The sequence below is a fragment of the Amblyomma americanum genome, chromosome 5 (genome assembly GCF_052857255.1).
Source record: "Amblyomma americanum isolate KBUSLIRL-KWMA chromosome 5, ASM5285725v1, whole genome shotgun sequence".
Classification (NCBI taxonomy): domain Eukaryota; kingdom Metazoa; phylum Arthropoda; class Arachnida; order Ixodida; family Ixodidae; genus Amblyomma; species Amblyomma americanum.
Genome location: NC_135501.1, coordinates 48573782 through 48596679, shown reverse-complemented (window position 1 = coordinate 48596679; position 22898 = coordinate 48573782). Strand labels below are relative to the sequence as shown.

The window sequence follows — 22898 nt, the reverse complement described above, 5'->3', positions numbered from 1 at the left end:
TTTTGTAGCCACATTACTTCCTTTGTAGAGCGACACACAGATACCTATTCCGCTTCTTTGACTGTTGACAATGCAGTGCTTTGCTGCTTCTTACTACTCCAGGAAATCACAGCAACAGCTAGAGAGAACACGTACCCGCTGAACGACTTCCTCTCAGCCTTCTCACAAGCCCAGTCAGCGTCACAAAAGGCTTGTATGCACTTCCTAGTTCTCTGGTAAACTAGTGCATTATTGTTTGTTTGTTTCACATAGCGAATAATGTGCCTTAAGCCATTCCAATGTTCTTCTGTAGGAAGTTCATTGAACTGGCTCATGTAAGTAGACGCAAAAGCCAAGTCCGATCTTTGGCCTCCGACGAGGTAAAGCCATGCACCAATTGCTTGTCTGTACTTGCTGGGCAGGCCCTCACTTGAATGGTTATTGTTGTCTCCTCTTTGGTACTTGCTTCCAGGATCCAAATTAGATGATGCTCTCTGTGCATCTGAAATGCCAAACGTCTCCAGTATGTCGTTAGCGTAGGCCTTCTTCTCCCAGTGTTAGTTTTCCATCTTTTTATTTCTTCAGCAGTATGGAAAGAATCTGTCTAGCTTCACCCATTTCCCTTGCATCAAACTCTTGACCAAAGCGGCTCTTGAAGTCGGCAATCTTTCTCATCTTCCGCGATGATCATCAAGTCATTAACGTAGACTCCTACGATGAGGTCCTTCTTCTAGCTGACATAAACACAGGGTTCTGGTTTTGATCTTGTCATTCCTTCTGACTTGAGCATTTTATCCAAAGCAAGGTTCCACTCCCTTCCAGACTGTCGTAGCCCGTAAAGGCTCTTCTTCGGAAGGCAGACTTCGTCCTTCTTACAGTATTTCAAAGGCTGCCGTAGTTTCATGTAGACGGCCTCCTTCAGAACATCATTTAAGTATGCTGCCGTGATGTCCACCTTTTGTATCTTCCAACACCTCTCAACTCCTATGGCCAGCAGTGTCCTGACGGACTTCAGCTTCACAACAGGAGAGAAGGTTTTCTTGTAATCGGTGCCCTTCACTTGTGAGTATCCGCATGCAACCAACCGTGTCTTGTGTCGCTCTAGGTCAACATTTTCGTCGTACTTCTTGCGGAACACCCACCTGCATTTTACCACTTGTCTCTCTTTCGGTCGTGGCACTATCTCCCTCGTATTGGAAACATCGACGCTGTCCAGTTCACTCTGTATAGCTGCTTTACATTCCTCCTTGTCTGATGCAAATATGGCTTCGTGCAGAGTTTCTGGATCTTTTGGCTGTTTTTCCTGGTTGTGCAGCAGCCGTGACATTCACTTTGACGTGGTTTCTTGTTTGCTAGTTTTTCCTACCGTCCTAGTGCCTGCGTACCAAAATCTGTCACGTTGAACAGTCGCTGCGTAGCATCTTTGTCCTGTGTACTTGCCTCGTCTTCATCGGCTGATGAGCCAACTTATTCAGCATAGTGGCAATCAGTATCATTGCGATCTGAACAACCAACATCATGTGGCGCACTCAAGCTGTCTTCAACTTGTAACGTGAATTTACAATAGGTGTCGCTATGCGCGAGTCTTGCTACTTGCAGCTTGGGTAAGCTTGCATGAGAAGGACATTTTTTCAAAGATAACGTCCCGACTTACAAAGAAACGATCCACAGCGTGTACTCCTTCACTCCTTCCGGGTAGCCGACCAGTATGGACTCTTCTGCTTTCGGGTGCAACTTGCTACCTTTGCACCGTCTAATTCACACACTCCATGCTCTACACCCAAACACTCTTAGGTGGTCCAGTTTCACTTCTCCCACTGTCCACAGAGTTTCTGGTGACTCTCCTCCAACCGTCTTCGATGGGTACTTGTTTCTGATCTGACTTGCAGTGACAACGGCATTAGCCCAGATCCTTTTGGTGTCACCTGATTCGATGAGGAGGCACCTCGTCGTGTCATGCAATGTTTGGTTAATTCTCTCTGCGACTCCATTCTGCTCAGGCGTGCCAGGAATGGTCAGCTGGTGCATTATGCCATGCTTGGCCAGGTACTCGTTGAACTCTATGCTTGTGTACTCTCCTCCTTTTTCACTGCGTAAGGTTTAAACCTTCTTGTTGTGCAGATTCTCTCCCATGCGTCTGTACTTGTCAAACTTCTGAAACACTTCGCTTTTGGCCTTCATGGGGTACGCCACAGTATATCTTGAGTAGACGTCTGTGAAGGCTACAAAGTATCTGGTCCTTTGTGGGATCTTTCCAACCACATCTGAATGCACAGCTCCAGTGCAATCTTATCCCGTGCTTCCTCGCCCTTTGGGAAACTCCTTCGCCTTAGCTTTCCCAGACATGTGTCACATTTGTCCTTCAGAGGGTCTTCTCTAGCTCCACAGAGGCTTCGAACAGCATCCTGGTGAAGGTGGCCTAGTCGTCTGTGCCCCAAAGTTGTGTCTTTTGTTTTTGCCATCTTCGTCGACATTAGTCCTTCTTTGGCAGAGATAGTCTTCCGTCTCCAGTTACAATAAGGATCAACTCACCGGTGTCCTCTGTAAAATCGGCTTTGCCCCCAGCGAACGTCACGTGCAAACCTCGCTCTTCATTCTTCCGACTGATAGTAGGTCGCCGTTCAAGTCGGGCACATAAAGGACATCTAGCCTGATGAATGACCCACCGCACTCTTCATATAGTTGAATCTGATCTCTTCCTTTCCTAATGAAACTCATGGATTCTTTGCTTGCAGTTTATACTCTTGGCTCGCATGGCTTGAAGTCAGTGACCTTCGCCTTGTGCGATGTTATATGATCTGTAGCACCGCTATCAAGATGCCTCACATGAGGTGGCGCTGTTATAAAATTTTTGGCACAAGCCATCTGTGTTGCAATCTTTGCCTGTGATGAGTCTGTCCTTCTCTTCACCTTCTTCGTGTTAAAACTGGTCACAATCTTTGGCTATATGACCAGTTTTGACACAAGCAAATCATCGCACCTTCTTCTTTTCCATACTTTAGGCGCATTGACGAACGTTCTCGCCCTTCTTGAGAGTGAGTTGATGATGCACCTTCTCATTGGGCTGCTTGGTTTCTGTCCTTAATAGAGCTTTAGTGATCAGGGCCATTGTTTGACTCTCTTCGTCGCTTAACCGATCTTCTTCACGACGCAGCTTTCTCTTTTCTTAGATCACCAGCCTTGTCTTCACTGCTTTGGTCGTGAGGGTTTGTTCGTCTTGCTCCGACTTCAAAATGAGCGGTTCGTATGTGTCAGGAAGCCCATAATCATCACTAATGAAACCTCTCTGTATGTAAATGCATAGCCCGCATTTGACTTCCTAGCAGCACCATCAATCTTCCTATGTAATCCTGCATTGACTCGTTTCTCTTCATTTTTACATTGGAAAAATTGCGCTTCAGCTGGAATATGTGCAAGAGTCCAAACTTTGAGTCCATTTCCTGCACGTATTCCAGGCGTCTTTAGCAGTTCTGCAAGTGTGATGTCATCCAGGTAGTTCTCCTCGACAATAACGAACAGAAAGGTCACGGCCTTGTTATCAACCTGCTTTTCTCGCCCATTGATTTCTTTATTCGAGAATCCAGGGTCGATCGCTTCCCAGCATCCCTTCTGTACGAAAGCTGCACTTGCCTTTGTCGACCATGTGTGATAGTTATCTGGTGACAACTTCGTTAGTCCAAACTTGTATAATGCCGACATGTTCGCTAATCTTCGAACGAAAGAGAGACAATGCACTTCTTTTTCGGAGCTATTTCTGAATTAGAGCACGCGAAAACTATTTGTTCTTCACTCCTTCCCGAAACATCTCGCCACTAACATCCATTGTAAGGTTTTGCCAGTCACCTCTTCCTGACAGTTTTGCCGTACTCACGCCGGACGTGTGTAAGCGTCTTCCGTACACATCCAACATGGATCCTGTAGGAACGCCAATGTCGCGTGAGGGTCCGTCTTTCTTACAAAAAATGCATACTTCTCACTTTTCTTCACGGGCAGACATCGCTTGTCAGTCACTTCTTCCGGACAGTTTCACAATGCTCACGCCTGTCTAAACTTCTGAAAACATCGGCACGACGTAGTAAAGGCGGTGTAGAATTACTTTTTATGCTTCAACGTGGCCGCACCTTTTCATCACTCAACCAAGGCAATCCGTCTCATTTGTTCTAAAAAAGTGGTCGACGCGTCATCCTGGGCCCATAACCTGTTGGTTTTGTTGAGTACGCAGGGTGGCCACATCTTTTGGGGCCGCGGATTGCGTTAATTTGGCACGAAGCCAACGAAACGACACACAGCTGTGAAGCTGCCACTTTGTAGTAATAACACGGAGCAAGAAAAAAACGAGAGAGAGAAAACAAGAGTGGCTTTGAAAAGGTCAAACGGCGACGGCGCACCAACGGATACATTTCGCCATGTCGTGACTGGGCATTACACTACTGACATGATTGCGAATTCCTCTGCTACGGCTGTTTTGATGACGCTTACGGCTCAAATAGAACTCCGAATTGTTAATAATTGCGCATACAAGGGCTGCCCAGATATGAGTGTGGAACCGATGCACCAAAAAAGCCGTTTCCTATTTGTGGCGGCATCCGTTCATTGCCTTTTTGGCTTTATTGCTGTAATGCTGGTATTCCAGAGTCGCTGTTCTCTTCCGTTATCCTGGTAGGTGTGCCGGTATGGATAGCAGTGATGGTTGGTTTTTTTTTGTGCATGCTCAGCGAAAACGCGAAAAATTGTAATCCCTGCAATGATACAATCACCATGAGCATCATCATCAGCAGCAGCAGCAGCAGCCTGACTACGCCCACAGCAGGACTAAAGGCCTCTTCCCTGTCTCTCCAATTAACCTTTTCTTTTGCCAGCTGCGCCCAACTACATATTTTGAAATACTGAGTGAAAATTTCTGTGTCCTTTTTTTCTGAGAAACAGCTAAAAAGGTAAATTTTGCTGGAACAGAACAGTGGATAACAGCAGAGCTAGAAAGTGAGCAAGTTGATATTGCGTTGTACCTACCATGTGCATGGTATCAATTTTCCTGGATGAACATGAACTGCAAAAAAGCGAGTGCTAGCAAACTCTGCAAAAACTTTATCTCCAATAAGACAAGGTTAAGTAGAGCAAATACTGAACAAATGGATTCATGCCACATTTTGGCTCTCTGCTTGCTAGAAGATCTTGAAGATCATAGGTCCTGCGAGCCTTTACCTTTTCTTTTTCGCCATCGTTTCTTCGCGCTTCGGTTTAACCATAAACTTGTTAGCGTAATGGCGAAAAGACTTTTATGAATGTAACTTTTTGGGTTCAGCGTAAGGGAAAGTTTATGCTATGGTGCATTGAAGAAGAGGTGCAGCCAATGCCCGCATGCTTGAGGCAAAAGCGCCCTCCCTGGATTCATGCCAACACCGCAGTGGCCGCTACAGCGCTGCGGTCAGCACTTCGGTCTGCACCGACGTTATCTGTAGATATAAAGAAGAGACCTGGAGGCTCATTTACGGGGCCTACAATATACAAAGGCCAAATGACGCATGCATCACTAGCCTGTGAATAGTTTTTTCCCACAGGAACGTGCTTATCTTAGTCAGTGACCGTGAGTATTTCTTCCCGAGTCATCGTTAAGTAAAGGTACTGCGTAAAATAATACAAACATGGACGAGAAGGGCACAAGGACGGGCGCCAATGTTGTCGTCCATGTTTGTATTATTTTTCGCAGTGCCTTTACGTAACGATGTACGACCGACTCGCCCAACAACATGCACTTCTTCCCGAGTTGTTGGTGCGTGGTCGCCTTTTTGACTTTCTTCTTGTTATTGCTCTTATCTTGCTTGTCAGGTGGCCTTTATTTGCTGTTCGAAATTTCGCAATCCACCATTTTCGTTGCTAACCACCGCAAGTGTCTGCGTCGCTCTCTGTCCCGTCTTGAAAAAGCGCTGATGCTTTGGTACGTTAATATGTAGTATCAATCAGCCCGTATTATCCCTCTTTTGAATCAAAACTGTGTAATACTGCGCCAAGCGACGCTGCCTTCGCAAATGAGTTTCATGTGCAATTGTTTTAAAGCGTACTCGCTGCTTGGTGGTTACAAATGGAAATTTTTCACCCAATTCGCCTGGTTGCAGCTACCTGGCCGAGCGCTACATCGGCTTCCTTCTGCGCTGGTACAATGAGTGTCAACGCTGGATGATTAAATTAAACCGTTAAAGTGCGAAGTATAGAGAGCAACTAATCGTCTACATTTCCAAATTTTTAGGCAGATACAGCATACCCGACTTCTTGTGCAACGAGAAAGCAGAAATGGACAACGCGAAGCAGATTTTTCGCAGGACGAACCTCGTCTCCGTGGAATCAGTTCAGTCCGGAAAACGTGCAAAATTACTGAACGCTAATTTCATACAGTTACTTTGCATATGACGAATGCGATTTTTATGTTCTTTGGAATTTGCTGCAGCGGCAGCGAATTTAACTTGTTCATTTGGTATGACGAAACAGGTAATTGTGGCAGGAGCACATGTCTCATTCTAGCGGTAAATCCGCAACAGTAGTCTCTTTGTGCTCTATTGGGTTTGGAGAGCTGTACAAACTCAAACATAGACATTTTCCTCAAACTTGAAATGAAAATTACATTCACAAGCTGACCTAAATATTTCTGACTAAATATTTCAATTCAATCTTCTTCTTACCTTAAAATTTGAGTTCAGATGCGCGCCTTTTGCTTAATCGGGGTGGGCTTTGTTGTATTTGCTGTGTTCGCCAGGTTCTGACCCGCCTGCAATGGGAAAAATTCAGATAATATGGCAAATGAAATAGCGCGTCTGCGAGACTCTGGCGATGATTAACTGCTTCTTAGGACATATGTTGAAATGAGACACTTCTTAAAGCTGCTGAAAATGAAATAAGGAAAAATTACACGTCGGGCTACTATCCAAGAACGGTAATGCTTCAGACAACGCTCTTAGCCGCTGGCTTTGAAAGCTGAGGGCGACTGGCAGCAGGCGTTTTGACCTTAAGGCGCGAAGGGATCCTCGGCACGCACTTCGGGTGACTGGCACCTGAAAACGCCCCTCCACGCGTTCAACTTACGGTATCATAAACGCGAAACTTCGCGTCTAAGCTTCTCATGTTGAGCGAACATTACATTGGGACGCGAACGAATTGCGTGCGTTGATTGTTTCAGTGCTCGCCGCACCACCTGAAAGCAGCTACATTGATTGAGAGATGACAACTGATCAGGTTTTCATACAGAAATTATTGTTAGCCGCGAAGACGATCCGCCGCCGATCTTGTCCATTCTTCACAGCCATTGCCCATTAGTGTCCTCCTGTCTGATGACAATAAACACGTGGAAATTTATTCCGCTTCTAATCTACTGCCTTGCGGCTCAACGAACGACACCACAATTTGTCGGCATATCGAGAATAATGTTCTAATGCGTAATAATCTAATGCGTACAGTCCCGCCTTTTTCCTAGACAACGAAAGTCAGTGCTGACTCCAGCGCCGCCACATTTTCGTGACGTCACAGCCTGATGCTCCTCTATATGACCGAGGAAGGAATCTTCTTGATTGGTTAATTTGGTGGACGACGCTACAATGAAAGTGCTTGAAGTTGGCTGCAAAATCGTTGCACAGCGAAAGTTATTGGGCACGTACTGATATACATGATTTTTCCCTTATGACTTTCTGCAATTTTTAAAAATATGCTTCTTGAGTTAGAAAAACCATTTTTCCGGAATAGCACTGTACGCGGTGCAGTACATTAGAATACAGCTAAGACGTCCTGACTAGCAGCTGAATAATAAACTTTTCAGTGTTAGTTTTATTCCCCGAGGTTTTTTAGAGCCATGCCGCTCACCGTAAAATCCATGTCAGTTTTTTATAATTCCGAAAAAGATTTTAGCCACGGAGCTGGGACCCAACACATTTTGGCTGGTTGAAACGAGTTACGTGCCGTAGAGAGGTTGCTTTTCCTGCATGCTTCTTGAAAACGCATGTATTTTTGCTCGATGGAGCAAAAATATGTTGGGCCAGAGCGCCGGTAACCGTGTTTTCAAAATTCTAGAAAATTATGTGGATATTACTTACGGTGGGTTACACGCCTCTCAATAATTAAGGAGCCTAACAGTAACAGCTTAAAAATTATTAATGTCACTAAGCATACTAATATTAACTGCCATCTACTGTTGTGAACTGCAACACAGTCAAGTATTTCATAGCACATGTTAATCGCCTTGCTCTAACATCATTACCACCGTGGTGCCTCTGTGATGATGGATTGTTAATTTGCGTTTAGTTCTGCCTGCCTGTTTTCCTTGTTCAATTTGCTTTTGTCATTTTTTCTACCATGTATCTGATCCTGCATGGTCCCTTCAATAGTCTGCAGTGTTTGCAAATAAAAAAAACACAACGTGCTAATTGGGACATCTTAGCTGTACCCTGATGCACTATACCACTGACAATGCTACGCCGAAAAGGTGCGGTTCTAACTGAAAGAACCTATTTTTAAAAATTGCAGAAAGCCTTAGGTGCAACACCCAGTGTATTTTGTGGTCGTATAGCCTCTCGGTTCAGACAGCGGCCCGTGTGCCCGTGTAAGAAAAAAAAAAAAAACTCGCCCTAAACAATAACCAAGCCTTTACTGTTTCCCCATAAAATCCTGAATCCGCCATCAGTCAAGTTTTGCAACATTAATCTCGTGCACTTAAAATTTATTTTTATCCATTTTAAGTTCGCTCAGCACCGCCGCAAATTCTCCTCGTAGCTTTAGTTATCTGACCCTACAGCGCCCCGAAGGAGAATGCCGCTCAAAACTTGTTATTAATACTTTCGCAGTGTGTTTTACTTGTCAGATCGTGCCAGGTTTCGGAGAGCATCGACACCTACATATGAGAACAATTACTTGAGAAATCTCCATGATAACCGTGCTAAGTGGCCAGTCTTCAACTGTCGACTTTATGCCATAAGGTCTTACGTCTCTTTTCTGAGGCTTCCATAGGTGAAGCGCCTATTATTCTAGTAGGACCGCTCTTCCGTTGCCTTTCACGATAAAATACCATGATCTAATAAAATCAATCGGAAGAGATCTAACATAAGCGAAACGCGCACCTCCTTAAATGATATCAAGTAAACTGACATCGACACATCACTGCACCCTACCGGAGAGCGATACGAGGGATAAGGTTGGAAAATGAGCCTAACGCTACGCCACATCAACACGTGGGACGGCATTAACTGTAAACAGTAGCTAATGAAATCCAACATGAATGGTATATAGGACAAAGTGAATAGATATACCATCTTACCGATATACCACCTTCGCATGTAATGCGAAGGCAAGATAACAGCTGGTACTTAACGGTAACTGAGTATATTCCAAAAAAGGCAAGCATATCAGGGGCCGGGAGAAAGTTAGGTGGGCGGATAAGGTTAAGAACTTTGCAGGCATACGGCGGGTGCAGCTGTCAAAGCACAGGGGTTAATTGAAGGGAGATGGGAGTGGCCTTTGCCCTGCAGTGGGTGTAGTCAGTCTGATGTCAATGGTGGTGTACGCTCCATCGCTCACCTTTTTTCAGTGTATTGTTAAGGCTTGGATCGCTTACTCGCGATGTGCCGTTGTTGTTGCTCGCAACCTTTATCCGAAAGAGTTGAAAGAGTACATGTCACCCGATGTTACCCCGCAGGTCGACCCGCGTGGCCATATTGTGTCCTCCTGGCTGAGCGACGGTGTGAAGACTTTCTTCGAGGAGCGTGTGCTCGGCTGCCTGATCAGCAGCAAATCCAGCGTATTCCCCGAGGTGCCGGCGATCGAGGTGGCGTACGCTGCCTTCAAGCAAGACCTCGCCGATAATGATCTGCAGCTCTCTACTGTAGGTAGCGTGAAAACTAAGGCGCGTAAAAATGAGGCGCATCACTCTCTTTGTGGATGCTTCCACAACGGCACTGAAGCGCATTGCTGCAAGCGTTGTAATAGTGAAATTCCTGAAGCAGCGGCTACAGGCTTGCAGAATCAAAGCATTCGGTCAGAGTGCAGACTTCAATAGGATAAGTTTTTTTTTTCCATCGAGTTTAACAGTGAGCTTAGGGTATTTTTATTTTTCACTTATCTAATGATGAGATGAATGGGACGCGCATTAGTGTACTGATGAAAGTGAGTTGCTAAATATATTGGGGAATTAACAATAAAGGCGAACCAGGCGAAATATAGCTTAAATATTATTGAGAATTTTTTTCAGTCTGAGAAAAAAACTTCAATGATTATCTCGTCATCGAGAGTAGATGCAAGAATGAAATGCACTCCAGGAACTGTACTCTAGGAGGCTGTACTCTAGGAGGCTCATGCATCCATAGCCGCAAAAAATCTAGCCTTGGCACACTGTAGCCTTGGGGAGTGTCCCCACCAGCCATTTTTATTATGCGAAGCATAATAGGGACACTAAGCTCAACCATAGCCCAGCCTGGCGCGGCCGCGACCACCAAGGCTAACTCCCGTTCCTCCCGCTAGAGGCGCTGCAGCCGAGCACGTGGTCTAACGTCACGACAGCTGAGGAGAGACGGGGCTCAACTCGCGCGGTCGCCGCGCGGCCGTGACCACCAAGGCTAACTCCCGCTCCTCCCGCTAGGGGGCGATTGTCGTCGCGGCATTGTATAAAAGAGCCCCGCTCGTCACGCCGAGGCAGTCATACAGCGACTAAAACGTCTATTATGCTTCGCATCCTAGGCTTAACCTTAGCTAAGCCAGGCAATTTTTTTAGGTCTTCACGAGCGACCGCTTCCCTGTCTTTCTTTGCCGCTTTTTATTTTTGGCGACGCATGCAACCAACGCTCGCCATGTGCTGAAGAAGGATTGCGCCAGCACTTGCTGCACTGAAGGCTGGAACATTGGCCGCGGCTAGAACAATTTGGTTATAATTTTATTATAGTCTCATTTGGTTGAAAGGATGAATGGCTGAAATATAGGAGGGTCCCCTTTGAAACGAGGTCGTAGCGGTTGCCACAATACTCACCCTATATGTAATTTTTCTTTCATTCCTTTTTTCAATATATTTCTATAACGGTGTTTTAAATCGGCCTATACATTCGCCATTTCCTTGCCGTCGCCACCGACCCCACCGGCCACAGCATCGAACTACAAATTCGTGTTGGCTACAGGCCGCAGCGACAGATGGCACCACAGAACCTGCGTTCTTGGGTTGTGTGCACAACGTAATGATTGCAACTCTCGCAATGCTGTCGTCTAGATCCTCGCGTGTGTCCAGGACTGCGCTCGTGCCTATCAGGCTCCAGGGCAAACTTAGGCTCCATTGCCCCACGCGATTCGGTTGTTCCAGCGGCGGTGGCGGCGCCACGCGGCCTCTTCCTGAAGCGGCAAGCTGGTGATCACTCTGCGCGGCTTGTGCAATCGCAGTGGTTAGGAGCGTAAGATATGCGTCAGAATTGAGCATTTTCTGCTTTTCTACGGCGTGCGAACATTCCAAATAGCAAACACGTTGTTTCTGCAAACATGTAAAGAGTTAAAAAGCAGTGGTTAAGTGCATTCTGCAGGTTGATAACGTGTTTGAGCCCAGTGACCGTCTGTTACTCAGCGACGTACACTGTGTGGACGCCACGGCACCGTGTCGTCAATGCATTTTTGTTCGGAGTTTTGTTCATTCGACCAGTTTTTACAGCTGCATGAAAGCAGTGCAGTGCTTAAACACTGAGCTGATATGAAGTTTAGTGGTTATATTTTAGGGCGGACGTTTGCAGAAAACAAAGGCGCTTCAGTCCATTCCAGTCAGGATTAAACACGGCTTTCTGGCCACAACTTTACTGCGTAATGGCGATATGAATGGCAAGAACTCCACAATATTGTATCTTCAGTTCTCGGACATAATGCGCAAAGTGGATGAAAAACCGCAAACGCTTCTTGGCAACTGTCGTCTGCTTACTCGATCGAAGCGTTCTCCAGCGATAGTCAAAAACACATTTTGGGCGCTAATTTGGACTTTATTATAAAGCTCGAACGACCCCCTGGCTGCCGCTTCAAACAACAGCTACACTTCCTCTTTTTTTACCGCATATGCGACGAACTTACGCTGCAGGTGGACTATGGTAGGATGCAATTAAATCTGCAGTAAAGCTACACCCACATTCAGCAGCACCGAACAGAATTCCTCCGTAAGAAAATAGAGACCGCTGGTAAAAGTTTTCTGTTCACCTAAGCAAGCAGCCAATCAGGAGTCAAAATTTTAGGCTCAAGGGTTTTGATCTTTCTCGCTTTATTGATACAGCCACATTAAAAAGTGAGATTTTGATCACTGTTGTAATTGTTAGGTGATGTTATATTACGCCATGAATCGTCACCAGCATTACCAACTGCTGATTTTTTGTTTTCAGTTGTGTCCTTATAAGATCAGCGCGCAATAAATGCACATACCGTATTTATGCGGGTAAGGACCGAAATATAGCGTCAGACTGTTTGGGTCGTTAAAGTAGTTTCTTTCCGCTTTCAGGTGAGTGCCGAAAGAACAAGAATGTGAACGCGCAAAAAATTACATATCAAAGTGTTTGTCGCACTTTACTATGCTGATTTCGCAAGTTTCAGAGTTTTTGCTGCACTTGCGAACTAGCGATTTCATGCTCATATCGATAAAAAATTTAATTAGCGCCTGTAATGCACCCAGACTTAAGCATAGGAACTTATTAATAACCGACAATCATGTACTGCTGATCATCTAGACTCTAATATTCGCACCAAAAGTGCCACAACGTCAAGAAACCGCTTTGCTTCAACAGAGGCGCACGCTATGGCATCGGCGCTATCACCGCCTTGTCCGCCATGTCGTGCTGGCGCCGCGCCGCCTATAGGAGCTGGAATGACCGAATAGCTTTGCCCACCACGGGACCACGAAGAGTCTTTTTGACGCATGCGCTGCTGCAACGGCAGCGCAGCATATAGCGCCAGGCGTACTGAAAGCCTTGCCATGGTTGTTTAGGTTTGTCTCCGTGTTCTTCTCAGTTCAGGCTCCATGCTCACGCGCGGCGCGCCGACAACGGGAGCTAAAAGCATTTAGTGCTTAATATTGTAACGTGCTTTGCGTAGACGACGAAAGAGAGGAGATCAGAAGCGTAGAAAAAAAGGAAGCTGGTCGGTCTGATCGGTTTGAGCTTTGCGCCCCGTCGCTAAATCTCTTAAATAAACACCCCAGACTCACTCAGTGCCTGCTGAGTACGTAACAGTTGTGGTGGAGGTGCTGGGTATCACCACGGATTCCCCTGTTCCTCAACGCAGCCGCAGAGTTGTCGGAATGCCACCACTTCCACTGGATATGCCTCAGGACGGCAGCGCCGAGCAAGCAGCACCCGCGGCGGGCCACTGGCAGCATCGCCGCGAACCTCGCACCTTTGCTGGAAGGTCCGATGAAGACGTCGACGAGTGGTTGACTAATTACGAGCGGGTGAGTCGCTATAACGGCTGGGATGTCACAGTGAGGCTAGCCAACGTGGTATTCTTTTCGGAAGCGACAGCGCTGATTTGGTTTGATAACCATGAAGACCCTCTTACCACGTGGGAACGTTTTATAGAAGAGATAAAGAAATGTTTTGGTGACGGCTCTGCCAAAAAGAAGCGCGCCGAACAGACGTTGCTTCAATGGGCCCAATTACCTGGTGAGACTTGCACCATGTACATTGAAGAAATCGTAAAGTTGTGCAGGCTAGTGAACCCGCGGATGTCTGTTGAAGATAAGGTCGGACATTTACTTAAAGGGATTGCTTAAGATGTATACAACGTCCTTATTAGCAAAGACAGCTTGAAGTCGACAGCCGACGTCATCAAGCATTGCAGAGCGTTCGAGGCTTTGAAACTTCGTCGTATTGTGCCGAAATTCGGGCGCCTGGCGAATGTCACCTCCATCGCCAGCGTTGACGTCGCTGCTCCAGTGTCAATGGCTGATATGATTCGCCAAATTGTGCGCGAGGAAGTCCTCCGGTATCAAGACCCCATGCGCCGGGATGACGCCCAGCAAGATGGTTGTGCATTGCAGGCAGAGCCCGCCACACCATCTACTTCTTCGGTTCCAGCTGGCGTTTCGCAGAACTTCGCCGATCGGAGACCCCGCGAGGTACAGTCTGCCTACCAGTCTGTGGGAAGACGGCGTGCCTACACAGGCGACTTGGCGCGACAACAGCCTCGAGATGATTACAACTAACGTTCTGACCCCGCTTGGCAAGCATCATACGTTGATCGCTGGCGCCCGCCACCTGTGTGTTACCGCTGTGGCATGACCGGACATATATCCCGATACTGCTGCCGACGAGGCCCGATGCAACCAGACCGTCGCCTGTGGCCGAACACTTCCATCAGTCCCAATGCGGCAGTTCCGCACCCAACGCCGACATCCTCTTGGGGTAGCTACCGTGCGGCATTGCTGCGAAACACCTCGCCTGCCTCCGACCGCAGCCTGACACCACCACCTTCACGTCAACGACGCTCACCATCTCCTCGACGCCGCTCGCCTCCTCCGGCAAACTAGACGGCGCGGCCGATGGAGGTGAAGCCGCCGGCGAGTCGATATCATCAATCCCTCTTCCCGTATTTATGTTAAAGAACAAACTTGAAGTGCTTATCGACGGAATTGGAACTATGGCGTTAGTAGATATCGGTGCGCCAGTATCTATAATGAGTTTGAACTTCAAGAATAGTTTGGGTCGGAAAGTAATGTTTGTTTGGGATCGGGCTGTGGTGTTTCGGGGTGTTGGGGGTGAAACATTAGTTCCCCCTTGGTGTCTGTTCTGGTTATTATCGGTGGTCAAGTGTTCAGGACTGAATCTGCTGTGCTGTCACGTTCCACACATGACGTTATACTTGGAATTGACTTTTTGCAGCAGTGCGGTGCCACATTAGACTGTCGTACTGGAGGGATTTCATTCGACGCAACTCTGATGTCGGCTCTTGTGGAAAGCTCCTCTCTTGATTTCGGAGCGTTCTCTGTGTCAGAGGACACAGTTGTACCGGCGATGTCTGCCGGATTTATGCCGGTTGTTTCATCGCAAATTTTGTGTGATGCCTTCGATGCCGTGGCGGAACCGACTGCACTGACGTGAGCAAAGAAGACTGTCCTCGTGCCCCGTTGCGTAGTCCGCGTAACTAGTGGCGGCCACACCACGCTGTGGACAGTGAACTATTCGGAAGAGCCCGCCGTGTTACCTCGTGGCATGAAGCTTGCCCATTTCGAGGAAGGCTTGTCGGTTTCCGTTGCGGCGCGCAGTGAACACGCTTTTGAAGAACCGGGACACCCCTGTGAATTGTCCAAAGTTCAGGCCATGATTAATAAGTCCCTTTCCACGACCAAGCGTCGCATTTTGGTGGGACTGCTTTCGAAGCATGTCAGTGTTCGATTTTTCCAGAGACCCTCCAGTACCCATTCCCGTTCTCGCATTCATCATGTGATCGATACTGGATCCGCACCTCCAATACGACAGAGGCCTTACCGCGTATCACCAGCCGAACGTGAGATAATAGACCAACAAGTTCATGACATGATAAACCGAGGAGTTATCCAGGAATCTTCAAGCCCTTGGGCGGCCCCAGTGATCCTCGTGAGAAAGAATGATAATACGTGGCGGTTATGCTTAGATTATCGTCGCCTAAATGCCATCACAAAAAAAGATGTGTTTCCGCTCCCACGCATAGACGATGCCATCGATTGTCTACACTCCACTTCATATTTTTCCTCGGTTGATTTAAGGTCAGGGTACTGGCAAATATCAATGCACCCGAACGACAAAGAAAAGACTGCATTTGTCACACCTGACGGACTGTATGAATTTATTGTCATGCCTTTTGGACTAATATAAATGATAAATGACTAATGATAAAGATGGTGTCCGGCCGGGTCCCCAGAAAGTTGAGGCTGTCACCAACTTCACAGCGCCGCAATCAGTCAATGAACTTCGCAGTTTTTTAGGGCTGTGCTCGTATCTTCGCCGTTTTGTTCCGCGGTTTGCCGACGTCGCCTTCCCACTCACGTGCCTCCTACAAAAAGACGTGCCATTCCAGTGGACCCCTGACTGTGAGTCTGCATTCCGCTATCTGAAATTTCTCCTGACGTCGGGACCCATTCTGCGCCATTTTTGCCCGTCTGCTCCCATCGAAGTTCACACCGACGCCAGTGGTGTCGGAGTTGGCGGTGTGCTCATCCAGCGCCACGGCGGAGATCAGCATGTGATAGCTTATGCCAGTAGGTCGTTGAGCAAGTCGGAACGAAACTACACAGTTACCGAACAAGAGTGTCTCGCGGTAGTTTTTGCTCTGCAACGCTTTCGTTCCTACCTGTACGGCAATGCTTTTACCATCGTCACCGACCATCATTCGCTCCGTTGGCTCGTGAATCTCCGTGACCCATGTGGCCGACTTGCCCGCTGGGCTTTGCGGCTACAAGAGTTCAACTTCACTGTCGTGTACAAAAGCGGTCGTCAACACGCCGACGCTGACTGTCTGTCGCGCTTGCCGCTTCCGACGACTGCTTGCGATGGCGACAACTTCGACGACTACCTCGCTTCTGTCTCACCCACGTTTCCTGATGCTAACCAGTTCAAGACTGAACAGCGCAAGGACACGACGTTAACAGCACTCTTCGACGCCGCCGGCCATTTCCCTGCTTCCCGTTTCTGTATTCTCGCTGGTTTACTTTACAAGAAGAATTTCACGCCCGGCGGTGCACGGTTCCTTCTCGTCGTGCCGGAAAGCCTTCGCATCCCAGTTCTTCAACTGATGCACGACGATGCCACGTCAGGCCACTTGGGAGTTGTCCGAACTCTTCACCGCACACAAGAACGTTTTTACTGGCCCACAATGCGTCAAACGATTCAACAATACGTAGCCAGCTGTGTCCAGTGCCAGCGTTTCAACATCCCTGCATGTGTTCGCCAGGCCAGCTGCACCCTGTCACACCTCCGACCACTCCATTTGAGCAAGTGGGCATCGACCTGTTAGGCCCTTTTCCCCGGTCTGCGAGTGGCAACCGCTGGGCGATCGTGTGTGTTGATCACCTAACCAGATACTGTGAAACAGCAGCTATACCGTCTGCCACTGCTTCCGATGTGTCTAATTTTCTCCTGCACTTTCTCATTCTCCGTCATGGACCTCCTCGCGTTCTCATCAGTGATCGTGGACGCCAGTTTACTGCGGATGTTGTCGAAGCACTTCTTCGTCGCTGCGAATGTAATTTTCGTCACTCGTCGCCGTATCATCCACAAACGAACGGCCTCGTCGAACGCACAAACCGCACGCTCACCACTATGCTAGTCATGTACGTCGATTCTGACCTTAAGAACTGGGATGATGTCCTTCCTTTTATTACGTATGCCTACAACACTGCACGGCATGAAACAACTGGCTACAGCCCCTTTTACCTCCTGTATGCTCGCGTTCCCCGCCGCTGCATCGACACCATCCTTCCTTTCTCTATCTACGATGAGCCTTCCATCGCCCCTACACTCTGCCGAGCTGAAGAAGCACATCGAATTGCCCGCCTCCGCATTTTGGACTCTCAGCAGCGCTCTAAACACCGCTACAACATTCGCCACCAGCCCATCTCCTATGACCCTGGCGATCGAGTGTGGTTGTGGACGCCGCTCCGGAAGCGCGGTTTGTGTCAGAAGCTCCTGTCCCACTACACTGGCCCTTTTGTTGTGCTTGAGCGCATCAGTGAATTGAACTACGTCGTCTCACGCCTTACTGACAGCGGCTGATGCTCACGAAATACCCATGTGGTGCATATTGCTCGGCTCAAAAGCTTCAGCCCTCGGGACTTTGCTTAGCTCGCCGTGGGAGGCTTCGTCTGCGGAAGGGGAAGTGTAACGTGCTTTGCGTAGACGACGAAAGAGAGGAGATCAGAACTGTAGAGAAAAAGGAAGCTGGTCGGTCTGATCGCTTTGAGCTCTGCGCCCCATCGCTAAATCTCTTAAATAAACACCCCAGACTCACTCAGTGCCTGCTGAGTACGTAACAATATTATTTTACGATAGGTAGCTATGTACATGTTGTAGCAATATAATTCCTCCATTAAACAAGGGCAGTGACTCCAGAGCGGAACCAAGACAACAAAAATACAAGTAAAATCAGGGTAGGTAAGAATGCATTCGGCTACATTGTAGAGATAAAACACATGTTCATCGATGTCACTCACAGGAACCCCAGGTGCGTCACAACTGAACAGAAGCCCTTCGAATGGGTCGACATCTGAGTCGAATGCTTGTTTTGACCGTAGTAAATGGTCCGTAGAGACAAAAAATTTTCATTGGTATTTTCTTCATTAAAATGATGCGCAAGATATTAGCAAAGAAATCTTCCCGTATTATTCCCCTACGAGCTGTAAATAATTTATAACTGAATTAGTTCTGTGTGCTATTTGGCCGTCGGCTTCAAGAACTTAAAAATAATGGCTGTTGTGTATAAGGAATCTTATATTGCGTGAGGCATAAAAAAAGTGCAATAAAATTGCAGAAATGTTGTTCATTTCATTCAAACGCTTAACCCATATATAACGAAACTTCAGGCGTTTGAAAAATTCAAGTACTTTTCATAAAACGCTCTTTTCATTTAAGAATGCAGATTCATTCGTTTATTGGTGGAAATATTTTTCACAACACCGAGTTTCTAGCCATTGTACGATATTGGACAATACACAAATACGCTCCCTTTAACGTGTGGTAATCCTTCAAAAATTTTACATCAACTTCAAAATCACATTTCTATTCTCGCCGGTAGGTTTATTATGCCAACGCGTAAATATATTTATATTTTTCGAGAGTTCCGACGCAGTCAAGGGCGTCGAATCTGAAATATTACGCCCACAGAAGAGTGGCGGATCTTTTGCGTACGCACGAAACACACAAATCTAAAGGCATGCAACATCATCTTTGCACAGGAATAACTTGGAGCCTCTTAAACCCACTTTAAACCGGACACCGCTTACAGAAAGCGTGGTCGTACTAGTAGGACGCTATTGAGCAAAAAGGACACACCCGGCAATTCTGGACAAAAGCATTTATAAGCGGGAAACTGTTTATGAACGCAATATCTCCATATAATGTAAGATTTCACTATAACAATCAAGATATGTTCAGATGAAACCGACGGCACTCTGGCATTTTTTTTCAATTAACATTTTTGTTATCATTAAAAGCGTTCCCCATTGGGTTGCCATGGCAGTCAAAACTCTTCGATACGATTGATGGAAACATTTTAAACAAAAGAATTTGCTACATAATAGAATAATGAACCATTACCTTCAATACTATCATAACAGGTTGTTAAAATTTTCTAATTTTCAAAATTTTTGCCCGAGGAAGCTGGACATGGATTTGAGGGGCTGGTTTTGACATAAAAAAGGTTCGCTTCATATACATGTAGAATTCTAGGCTTACATTGTTTAAGCCAGCCTGTTTGTAGTGTTGCGGTAAACGAAGAACCTATCAGCGGTTATATGTTAGTTTTTCTTTCCTCACACGACCTAACCACTTCTGTCTCGTCCCAGTGATGATAAGACCAAGACATTGAGAGAACAATTGTAACTATAAATTATGTAGAGGTGGTAAGTGAACTGCACATTCTGACTCATACATTGCACGGAGAAGATAACATGATACTATAATTAGATCTGTATAGTACTTGAACAGTTCTACGCCTATAATAATGGCATGATGGGCTTCAAGCGAGTAGAGCAGGACTTATCAATTTCCGTGGCATGGAAGAGCTCCGCGAAGCTGTATACTCTGCCAGGCTGTCTACGGCGGCCGCGGAGCATATATAGTGGACAGGTGTTTTTACGCTATTGATGCTTTGTAGGATGTGTCAAAACGGCGCGCTAAGCCAATGATAGGCGAAAATAACGAAGCGCCGACCAAAAGGTGTTGTCAAGATGGAAGGACGTTTCGACTTCCACACGGAAGTCTTGTTAACTCAAGTGAACAAGACTCCACACGGAAGTCTTGTTCACTCAAGTGAACAAGACTTCCGTGTGGAAGTCAAGTGAACAAGACTTCCGTGTGGAAGTCGAAACGTCCTTCCATCTTGACAACACCTTTTGGTCGGCGCTTCGTTATTTTCGCCAATGTATTCACCCGACCAGACGAGATTTCGTCGAACCTTAGATTTCATAAGCCAATGATAGCACTAAAGAGCACGACACATTTCTCGCGGTCGAAGAAAGCATATGATTTGTTTCTGGAGCATTTCAGAAAGAGCACATTATCGAAACAGTGCTTCCACCGCCTGTTGCAGGAGTTGACAGAAGAGAAGGTCTTCTTCATCACCGCGTGCCTGATCAGCTGCTCCAAGACAGCCGCCGACAACCTGTACGGCGGCGACTGTAACAAGGCGGTGGCCAACTTTGCGCCATTCGCGGAAGCCTTCCACTGTCCCCTGTTCTCGAACATGAACCCGGCGACAAAGTGTACCTTCTTCGACTGACCCCCTTCCGTACTCGAGGCTCCTGTGCTTGTCTGTTTCTTTTTCGTGCGTTGTTCAAGCTACGCTCCGAAGTTCCACGCGTAATGTTGGTTATGTGCCGAGTTTGACTGAGTGCAGAGTTTTCCAAATACGGCCGTCTCCAATCAGACCGATTTTCTGACGCAAATGTATGCATACGTTGAGCGGAATGCGACACCCATGGCCTTCGATGCTGAAGAAAAGGGCTTTGCAGGCACTTTATGTGCATTGAATGAACTTTTTAATACTTATATCGTTTTACCGCCATTGCTATTTGTCACATAGTATATGCGGAATTGTGCCTTTGCGTGATTTTTGATAACCCAAGGATAGCGAATTTTCCTGCTGTATGAAATTGTTAGCCTTTAAATGCTCCGAGAGTAAAAGTAAACATTACTTAACGAAATATAAAGTGTCGAGGATGTCCTGGGCCAGGGTCACTGAAGCGAACTCATTCCTCGGCTAGTCTAAGGCCCGCCAAGGCCTCCGTGTTGGCGTAGAAGGCTGTGGATACTTGGGCGTCTGAATGGCATCGGGACAGGAGAAAATGGAGGCACAACAATCGGCACAGTGCTAAAATAGCACACAGGATCCAGGACTGTGGCGTCACCTCTTAGCGACACGCGCAAACAGGAGGAAGAACGCGAAGCGCTTGAAGCGCGAGCCGAGGAGAACGCTCGGGACTTTCGCCAGGGCCGGACACTGCCGCCGCCGCTCCACAGGCATCTCGTCTCCGGCAGCCCTCAATAAATGTGGCTGCGGTCGCCTTCCTGGGTGACGTCCACAGGACAATTGGGGCAGCAGGGCGTGATGAAATCGCGGCTGGCTATTATGAATCGTAAGGAGGGGGGACCTGGGGATGCGCAAAATGCAAGCGCAAACTTTTTGTTACATTCGCCGGTTACGCATTTACAGTCCATCAGCCGGTCGTGCTATATTTGGGGCAAAAAATAAGGCATTAAACCTTGTAGCCGCGTACAGTTCCGTGAAAGAAACCGAACATTTTTAGCTAAAGCAGGTGTTTTAAAACATTATCATATCACCACTTCCGCAGATCATAACACTTCAGAATTTAAGGGTAGTGAAGCATCCAGCGGTGTTTCTGTAACACCCACTGTACTCCTGGTAGTGATCTAGCGTTGGAGAAGTAAATGAAGGAAATGAACGTAATCCTAGTGTGAAGATAACGCGGTCCATTCAATGGCCAGGTAGTTAAAATCAGCAGTAAACAGCATTAGTCAGTAAGGGGGTTTAATTGCTATCTGCTGTTCTGTAGCTAAATGCATGTGCTGTTCTGTGAGTGAGAGATTGTTTTGTTATCGTGCTCTCTTTCTAGCCCTTCTGTTTTCTTCTAGCTTTGTTTTTTTATGAGCTATTTGATGTCTCCTCTTCTGCGTCTGTGTTTATTTTCCTGTACTGTTATGACGTGTGCTGAATCGCCTGCGCTGTTCGTTTTGGTGCCGTTGTAGTGGTTGCGTAAATAGTAGTAAAAACATTTCGTCAATTTGCTTGCCGCACTTTTTTTTCGAAACTCTATCACTGTTTATGCAGAGTGATGCAGTCAGCACGCGGTACCTATAGGCAAATTGCAGCACACGGGAGGCGCTTGCAATGTTTCTGTGCTCCCCTAAAAGCCGTTGCCGTCAGTCGCTTCGATTGAGATAAACGTGGGGCACATTCTGAACGACTAGTTGATTAGAAGCGCATGTTTCACCGAAGAAATTCCTCGCCTAGTTACTCCACACGTAGCCCAGTTACGTTGCTTAAAATAAACCGTTTCGATATCCCGTGTCAATTACTTCCGTGTTGAATTTTTTCGTGTTTTTTAAACCACCACCTATTCCTGTAATGCCATGAGTGCAATAGGGTAGCCAAACTTAATATTCCTTGCAGGCAACGGACAGTGAGCTGATCATACTATACGTTTTCAGCTTTTGTATATCAGAAATATTTTCGAATATCATACTACTATTTTTACGTACTATCAATACGCTTGAAATCACCAGGCTTTGTGAAAGTGGAAATAATATTTTATAATGCAATATGTACATGTTCCCATGTTAGAGAACAGTGAAAAGCAGTTACCTGCACTAATTTTAAAGCGAAAGCTTGACTACTCCCCTCCGTAGCTTCTTCGCCATGGGCACAAGTTTGACCTTGAACCGAGGAGAAAACACGTGAAAGCTGTGACGTCACTGACCCGCCGCCACCGAAAGAGAGCGCTCGGCTCTGTTTCTATAGGCCGTCGTCGTTCATTGTGTTCATTGGCGTGTGCGTTTACAACGTTCTAGACTCCGATGATTTTGAGGAAAGGAAGGGCGCATAACTGGCTTCCTCGGTCAGTGGACGCCTCAATCGCGCTTTAAGGTACGCGGCGGCGGTGACAGAGATTTGGGCTGAATGCGTTAGCGATGACAACTTTATGGCAGACACGCGGCACTGCAGCAATGGGCCGC

The 22898-nt window shown here is 46.9% G+C and overlaps 1 protein-coding gene and 1 pseudogene across 1 annotated transcript in view; both read left to right on the top strand.

The window, feature by feature from the left end:
• Nucleotides 1–20436, top strand: part of LOC144133845 (endothelin-converting enzyme 1-like) — a 42852-nt gene extending 22416 nt beyond the window's left edge. Inside the window, exons 3-4 of the mRNA XM_077666923.1 lie at nucleotides 9650–9835; nucleotides 20236–20436. Coding sequence (XP_077523049.1) covers nucleotides 9650–9835; nucleotides 20236–20424 — 375 coding nt within the window. The 3' untranslated portion in view covers nucleotides 20425–20436. The remainder of the gene's footprint in view (nucleotides 1–9649; nucleotides 9836–20235) is intronic.
• LOC144133615 (uncharacterized) lies at nucleotides 13256–14158 on the top strand (annotated as a pseudogene).
• Nucleotides 20437–22898: the final 2462 nt, after the last annotated feature.